Source organism: Limulus polyphemus, unplaced genomic scaffold (genome assembly GCF_000517525.1).
Source record: "Limulus polyphemus unplaced genomic scaffold, Limulus_polyphemus-2.1.2 Scaffold110, whole genome shotgun sequence".
Lineage (NCBI taxonomy): Eukaryota > Metazoa > Arthropoda > Merostomata > Xiphosura > Limulidae > Limulus > Limulus polyphemus.
This window is the reverse complement of record NW_013665720.1, coordinates 699838-709256: the sequence shown is the minus strand read 5'-3', so window position 1 is coordinate 709256 and position 9419 is coordinate 699838. Positions and strand designations below refer to the sequence as shown.

Below are 9419 nucleotides of genomic sequence, written 5' to 3'. Positions count from 1 at the left end.
CTTCGTGTAGCTTTGCGCGAAATTAAAAAACAAACAAACCATACTTACAGTAACAACTAACTATTTTCGTTTTTCCTTTTAAACTGCTCAGCACAATTTCTATACTCAAAAATAAGAATACAATATAGAATAAATCATCAAGACTGGGCTTGTTGGGACTCAATCCATTACCCCAAAATGTGCCTTAGCCTCTCCTATAACCCCCCCCCCCCGCCGCGCCCATTAAGTAATACTCACTTTTAAAACTCGTTCATTTCATAATTACTACCGCATGTGTGCCCATAAGATGTAACGTACAGCCCCTCAATTTTTTGTCTAGCCCACTTTAAGTCCTTCATTAGGAAGAGGCTGGAGCAACGATTGTAGATACTGCAAATATATGAATTTTAGAAATTCTGGAGGATACAGTTGTTTTTGTAGCTATCTTCTAAAATTGTAGCTACAACTAAATTATTATTTTTTTTAGTAATGCATATATTAAGAATACACTATACTTAACAAAAAAGATCTATTTACCTTGCCAATACACATGCCATCCTTCTTAGCTGTTACCCGTAGAAGACCAGGAGGGATGGGCGGAGGAGAAGATCGAATAATATCGTAAAAGTTAGTCGCAAATGAAGGTGATGATTCTAGTTCATGGATTCCGTGGTGCCGTTTTTTCTTTTTTGATGACAAATTTAGCCGTTGTGAGGCTCTGGGGAAAGAAATATAAAAAGTTTTAAAGGAAACGTTTGATTATTTTTTAAAGAGAAACTACACAGTATTGACTAATAGAAAACATGGCACCTTCGTTATTTCTTTAGATGTCTATATTTTGCGCAGCTGAATTTATTTCATTTCGAAAAGAAGCTTAATCGATCGGCCTGACTTGTAAACACATAACAGTGAGCATGTGTTTGCTGAGGGTTAAGAACGCTATTATTAAAACGATTTTGTATATGCAATCACCAAGTTATGTGACAACCACAACCGATATAAAGCCGCAGTAGAACGACATGCATAATAACTGATGGTTTTTGGGAAGGGTATGTAACAATCCTTTACAAGGCAAAATATTCATATACTCAAATGATAAGGATGTGATCAGATTGGGGATTTAGGATTTCCAAGACGAGAATATCCCTTGTACTTTATGGTATTACAGAACAAAGGGATATGGATCAAACTGGGACACTAAGACCATCCAGAAAAAGACCTCTATATTCACAGATTCATTAATCTTGCTATACCGCATTAATACCTTTGAGTACTTACAGCAAAGTTGTTTGGATCGAATATAAATATTTGTGATGGTTAGTAACCTATGCAACCATTTAAGTCTGAAAATAATTAGTTATAATTATTATTATCTCATAATAAAAACAATAAAAAATTACATTTAACTCCAAACGCCAAAATGTCAGAAAATAACGAAAAATGTTGTCCTGGAGTTACAGGTAATTTTTGTGTTGATTTTATATAGATTCTAATTAGTTTTATATCCTACGTTTCTACTGCTAATTGGAAGTAATGTGTGAGTGGTGGCAAGGTTTAGGATTTGGTGAAGAAAGCTTCTTTTATCTTTCTTTTTTGTTAAATATGTCCTTAAGGTTTTCAGGTTGTATCGACTTTAATTGAAAAAAAAAAGCAACAAAAACAAAACAAATTAAATGTTTGTTGTTAAGCAAAAAGCTACACAATGGGCTATTTGCTCCCTATCCACCGCAGTTATAAAACCCGCTTTTTAGCGTTAGAAGCCCTCAGACTTACTGCCGAGTCACTGGGGGTGGAGTCGGGGCTAATTTACAGAGCTATTTACTTCCAGAAGTTGTTTTGTGGTTTCAATGTGAATGTTTGTCATTTAAATGAATGGCCGAAGATGCCAGAATTAACCACGCATACATTAACTGCACATTTGAGACATTTGTACTTTTAAAACAAGACAAATCTGTATTTGTGATCTGAATGTTATATAATACAAATAGAAATCTGTGCTCGCGGGTGAAGGCTGTTGGCTAGCCAAATGGGTCATATTGATCTGGTTTTCTCTATTTTCCAAAAGAAGTCAATACGTTTCTGCAAGGTTGAGGTTTCATAATATGACAAATTGAACCAGTAAGGAATCCAAAGTAGCCAAGTAGTATTATTATATTCGGGTCCGAAATTTGCGTCGTCTAGTCGGCTCTGACCAGCCAGGAGGTCAGTAGGCAGATTAGAGTAGCAAAAAACTAATCGACCAACAGAGCTGATTAGAATTTTAAGCATTTTTACTGTTTTACTCTGACACCAAACGTGTATTTCTATACTTTTTTCCTAAATCCATATTCATGTTTTCGTCTTATTAAATCACCTTTTTTTTTACTTCAATCTCCCAAACTGAACCTCAAGCTTTCTGGAGATCCCTGGTCTACTTTTAAACATTATGGGAAATCCCTATGACGTCGAAAATGAAAAAAATCACTGAAATATGTGAATGGCTGGACCGATCCAAACGAAGTGTGAATAAAATATTAAAATCTCATTGGAGAAATAACTTGCCTTTTTGTCAGTAATCTCAAGTAACATTATTTTGTGTGTTTATCTAGATTAATATAAAGATTATGTATATTCCAAGAGCGATATAATCAAAATATGTTGTTTTAAATTAATGTTTTGTTTGATAGTATGTTTCAATTTTCTATATATATAGATACACACACACAACAATACGTGCCCGGCATGGCCAGGTGGATAAGGCACTCGACTAACAATCTGAGGGTCTCGGGTTCGAATCCGCATCCCACCAAACATGCTCGTCCTTTCAGCCGTGGGGGTGTTATAATGTGACGGTCAATCCCACTATTCGTTGGTAAAAGAGTAGCCCAAGAGATGACTAGCTGCCTTCCCTCTAGTCTTACACTGCTAAATTAGGGGCGGCTAGCGCAGATAGCCCTCGTGTAGCTTTGCGCGAAATTACAAAAAACCAACACACACAACAATACGCGGCAAACAATATTTGATAAAAAAGAAAAATCATTATAGTATAGAAATTTATGATTTTACCTTTTACAGTAAAAAGAAAATACAATTTCAATGAAACACACACACAGTTTGTATTTATTTATTAATCTGTGAAATTGTTAACAGCTGGCACCTGGAAGCTACAAAGTATTTAATGGCAAAGAGGAAACAAAAAAACTATTAACTGTTAAAGTTCAATTAATGTGAACTACTCACGATATGAATATAGAAAATTACTGCTGTCACAAGGTTGTTCTACGAACCATCCAATCAGACATCAGTGTTAAAGTTTGGGCCATGAACTACAAATTGAGAGCCTCCGTTCTATGGTCATGGGGTTAAAATTATATTACACCGTTTTTTTTTGTTGTTGTTGATGTTGTTGTTTTTCTTCAGGATAAGGCTGTTTAATGTCCCCGACACGTTCTCGTTTTATTTTTGTTTTTTTCCCGAGCTAAAATGCGGCCTGTTTCAACTATGTACACATGATCATAATTTTCACAGATTACACGATAACCTATTTATTTTTTAGTTCCGACTATTTAATATGATGATTGGTTCTTGGTGCATGTACTAACATTGTTTTTCAGTATAATATCAGATAATACAGCGTCGTCTATTAGAAGGCTAGTAATGTTTATTAATGAACTTTCAATCTTAGTGTTATGTTTGAGTCAGTAAGAAACGATGGACCATGTTTGATCAAACTAAAGGTTGTGGATGTTTTTAATGACCATATCAACAACTTGGATGTTTTTCACGACTAGATCAACAACTTGGATGTTTTTCATGACCATATCAACAACATGGATGTTTTTCACGACCATATCAACAACTTGGATGTTTTTCATGACTAGATCAACAACTTGGATGTTTTTCATGACCATTTCAACAACATGGATGTTTTTCATGACCATATCAACAACTTGGATGTTTTTCACGACTAGATCAACAACTTGGATGTTTTTCATGACTAGATCAACAACTTGGATGTTTTTCATGACTATACCAACAACTTGGATGTTTTTCATGACTATACCAACAACTTGGATGTTGTGATTCACATATATTCTCTGTAAGGTTTGTTTGAATGTTGACAGTGGGTCTTTGATTTTCTTAAAGATGGGTCGGATGATTATCAAAATTACATTGTAATTCATTAGTTTAAGATCTGTAATCAGTTTTGTGGGTACATTAATAGAATAAAGACGCAAAATGCGATTCGGGAATTTTATGTTTTACATGATTTTTGTTGTTTCTTGAATTTCGCGTAAATCTAGTCGAGAGCTATTTGCACTAGGCACCTCTAATTTTGAAGTGATGGATTAGAGAGAAAGCAGTTAGTCAACATTACCCACTGCTAACTCTTGGATTACCCTTATCAGACGCAACGCGAACCATGGAACCTCGTGTTTACAGTCCGATATGCTACCACTGAGTTGAACTCAATTCCATGGTTCTGGAAAAGTGCAGGTAAGTGCACAACGTAAAATTGCGTTCTTATTAATAAAGGTGTTATTGATTATTGTGTTCATTGTGAACCTGTGTCTTCTCTCACCCCTCCAGTCTACATTAGACATCCCCAGTCAACATAATCCGTTCCGTTTAATAACCATTACTCACCGGCCAGCTACATCTTCAGATCTCTTGATATTGTGATAGTTATTTATCTGTGTTCACTTATATTACTCATCATGCATAATAATGAGCTATGAAGGTGTAAGACTAGTGGCCTTGATAGAGACAACTGATACGTCTAAACATGTCCGGTGACGTATAAATACAATTTCAGTTGGAGTGTTGAGAGTTGTGTCTACTTGAAATGCCCAGTTTTGGTCTTTGGGTAGCGGATGAAAATAACTAGTTCATAAATATACGACAGGGGATATTAAGCCCAACTGATACCTTAACCTGTTTGAAAAATTTAAATGTAAATGTCATATGCTTACAAATGCTTAAAACATGAAGTTGTTTCGGGCTGCAAGTTAACTCATTAGCAACCGCGCCAGGAAATTGTGATCTAACTTGTACACATGATGTCTGATATAGAGCATCTCGGTAGCAAAAGAAAGTTATAACTTTTAGAGCATATCAAAAAAGTATACTATTACAATAAGGTGAAGCAAAACATATTCTTTCGAGCAAATTTTTAATATTCGTAACACTGACATCTTGTGAGAAAACAAACAAACTATAGCTGTATAACAGAAGTAATATAATGCGGGTATATTCATAATGTTTAAATATGATTTCAATTTATGCCAAAACATATGTATATATGCCTGTTTATTATTATTGTTGTTTTCACTATGAATGTTTTTGTTTGACCACTAGTCTAACAGGATCTGTCTTGAACGCAAATTCGAAGTTCAGAACATAACAGGAAAAGGATGAACTTTATTATATCTTTAAGCAAAAATAAATTAATTACTGCACACAATACAGTTTGAAAGATTTCAACAAATTTAAAGATTTGTATGTTTATATTGTGAACAACATCCATTTTGTATTAATCAAAACTCAATGTCATAATCTGAAAACAATCACCATATTAAAGAAATCGTACTTAGCGTAGCTTTAGCTCGTAACATTTACTTGCTTCGATGTTGAAAGCTGGAAGGCCTTTCATGATTGTTACAACCCAAAGCCAATTATTAATATTGGAAAACCAATTGAGTGTATTAAGTAAAATTTAGGTAGAAGACTGTTTTACAGAAATCAAGGATATCAACCTATAGCTACCTTTCACATGAAAACAAAAATACATTCCATGTATCCATTTCAATAATAAGCCTAGCATAAATGAGTTGTACTTAAATGTCATCATATGAACGTTCCAAAAATAAAATATAGAAATTATTACCTTGAATAACCTTAACTGTACAGCTAAAAGATCAGTTATTATTACGAATCACTACGGTATACAATTAAGTATCTATAAATGTACAGTACTGTACATAAATGAGAGACCACTCAATCATTACCATGTGTGTTAAATTCTAAACACGCCGAGTTCATTTAGTGTAGCTATTTCAGAACTACATAACATCTAAAGTCAAAATAAACACTTTTTTATAAAGCAAATTAAGACTTTACTTCTATAACGTTTTGTGAGACCACCCCTATCCAAAATCAAATCAGTGCATAAAGCCAATGAGCAAAGCCTTATTCAAGCTTTTGGAGATACTCGGTATACACATGATGATTGAATTCCGGGTGTCTGTCCAGTACTGTCCATAGTTCTTTTTTGATTTTGGCTGTTTTTGCTGTATTTCGCGATCAAAGTACTTTTACACACACACATACAAATATTGAGGTCAAGACTCTACGTGGGCCACACTATGCATGCAAGGGTTCTGTGAACTTTATTTATAATAAGATACTGTTTAACTGCGTTCGCTGTATGTTTGGAATCGTTATCATGTCGGGAAATGCTCAACAGGAAGTTGTTGATAATTTTCCTTTGATCTCTAACAACTGCGACGAACGATGGTTCCAAAAATCTCAAACTCATTAGACTAAAGTACTCTTCTTGACAAACAGGTTGTTCAATTTTTGTAAACTAAGTCTCTTCTGTTTGTTGCCTTTCCGGTACAAAGGTTTTCTTGCTGCAGTGTAACCTTCTTGACACACCTTGTGTTGCACTGTGGAACGGTCAACATTAATAATATCGGTTTCTTTAAATTATGCAGCAAGACATCTGCTAAAGTTAGTCTGTCAATGAATGAAGTTTAAGATACTTAATATAGACCTTTAAAGCTTAGGCGGTCTTCCGGGCCTGCTCTTGTTATCAGTGGTACCAATTTCTTACAGCTCTAAAAGATTCACACTGTACGATACCTATAAAAGCAGCGAGGATTTTTACAGCTCTAAAAGATTCACACTGTATGATACCTACAAAAGCAGCGAATGGATTCTTACAGCTCTAAAAGATTCACACTGTATGATAGATATAAAAGCAGCGAATGGATTCTTACAGCTCTAAAAGATTCACACTGTATGATAGATATAAAAGCAGCGAATGGATTCTTACAGCTCTAAAAGATTCACACTGTATGATAGATATAAAAGCAGCGAATGGATTCTTACAGCTCTAAAAGATTCACACTGTATGATAGATATAAAAGTAGCGAATGGATTCTTACAGCTCTAAAAGATTCACACTGTATGATACCTATAAAAGCAGCGAATGGATTCTTACAGCTCTAAAAGATTCACACTGTACGATACCTATAAAAGCAGCGAGAGGATTTTTACAGCTCTAAAAGATTCACACTGTACGATACCTATAAAAGCAGCGAGAGGATTTTTACAGCTCTAAAAGATTCATACTGTATGATACTTATAAAAGCAGCGAATGGATTCTTACAGCTCTAAAAGATTCACACTGTATGATAGATATAAAAGCAGCGAATGGGTTCTTACAGCTCTAAAAGATTCACACTGTATGATGCATATAAAAGCAGCGAGAGGATTCTTACAGCTCTAAAAGATTCACACTGTACAATACCTATAAAAGCAGTGAGTGGATTGTTACTCGTGATAAAAAGTAGCAAGATATATTAGTTTCAATAAAATATATATGTTGTTCTGTAGACAATGTAGGATATACTGGCTGGGGCAAAAATGAAAATACAGTTGTTTCATTTAGAACATAGCTTCATTTTAGATAAACAAACAATAAATAATTTGGCTTAAGTTGTCTTTGTAATATTTTCTTTATTACCAAACGTATAATATCAACTATAAGAACTATATAGTAACTTTCTCTTCGTCCTGTAAGTTAAAGGTTAGAAATTTGTAAATATCCCTGCAGTGTCTGAGTGTTTGCTGCTAAAAATCTTCGCAAACACAAGACAAACATCCGCGTTCTTTATATCTAAGCTTTATCCAGAAGTAACCAGAGACAGTACAACCCTTAACAACGTTTAATCAAATACTTTCGTAATTAGAGTTGTGTGTACGTGTACATATGTTACACATACATAGACACAATCTCAAATATATACTTAACTAACACTAAAATACACAATAGCATGCTGAATTCGGGGTCACATTGGTGCAAACAAAGATTGATTCATGGTTTGTGAATAAAAAAACAAAACCATACTCACTGTGAAAATAGATATTTTCATAAATTATAAATAGCAAACGTCTGGGAAAAGTGTATCCTGTTGTAAAACAGTTCTGTTTATTATAAAAGCATTTCTCATGATATTTGGGGGGGGGGGAGAAGTTTTAAAATCACCAGACGTAAATAAACACCAGGGGTCATAACCAAGCTTGTTAACAACGGTCACTGTTGCCTAGTACATATAACGAAGATTCTCACAGAAATTCTCATTTATCATGCGACAACTCTCGACGATGAAAGCATTCTACAGAAGCAAGAAATGATGTAGGAAACAAATGATTTATAATTGCAAGCAACGCAGCAGGGGCAACTGTAACGTAATGAACCATATTGGTGGAATGTTTATTTTCACTACCTGAAACATCATTTCTGATAATGTGTAAAATCCCATGTTTTATAACGACTGTGTACTAAATACCCTGGTAATATCAGCTACAACTAAACATATATTTGTACAACATGACTTAGAAATCACCTCTATCCTGAGCACGAACCAAGTTGGAATCATTATCAACGATCAAACTGCAAAAAAAAACAAAACATATTTCATGAATTATAGGTCGAGAAGATTAATTAAACATTGCAGTTAACAATACAGTTCATCTGCATTCCTCCCAGATGATTCAAGGTGGTCCTTAGTATTAGCGGAATTGATGGCTGATTTCAATTAATTCTGGTTTGAGATGAGTGATGACCACTCCTTGTTCATCAATGGTACTGATTAAGAACACTACTACACCCATGGCAGACACGACTGAAGACGTAGGACTAATTCAATGCACTGTAGAGTTTCTTGAAATAGAAAATATTAACCTTTTAGTATAGCAGAACTGTTTCATTTTTAATGATCAGTATAGGTAGAATCAACCGTATCGTAGCTTAACCTCCCCCCCCCCCCGTAACTATGATGTTGTTGTCTTTTATTGGATAAAACGATTTAATAAGATAAAAATTATATAGCCTGCTAACCATTAAGTTAGATTTTTTACTGCATTCAAACCTCAAGTTCGTTTAGGTAATTTCCTCAAATTTATGGGCAATATTCCTATCTTCAGTTAATAGCTGTGTACAAGTTTACTTGTTCCTGCTGTTGGCAGAAATGCTTCGGGTCAACGGTTTCTCCCTTATCCATATATCAGAGTACATCAGATGAGTAGTTTGGCCAGAAGCGTAAGTACGTCCTCGCAATTGTGCGGGGGGGGGGGCATTAAATAGGGAGCACGAATCAGTCAGTCAAAAAAGTTGACGACTCTACATGTTTCGACGTTACAACGTCATCCTCAGGTAACGTCGAAACATGTAG

At 34.8% G+C, this 9419-nt stretch overlaps 1 protein-coding gene across 2 annotated transcripts in view; it reads right to left on the bottom strand.

The window, feature by feature from the left end:
* The window catches only part of LOC106471111, a 221365-nt gene that overhangs the window by 37869 nt on the left and 174077 nt on the right, over positions 1–9419 (bottom strand). For both annotated transcript variants that reach the window (XM_022400601.1, XM_013931703.2), the window contains one exon: positions 517–697. In XM_022400601.1, the coding sequence (XP_022256309.1) occupies positions 517–697 (181 nt within the window). The remainder of the gene's footprint in view (positions 1–516; positions 698–9419) is intronic.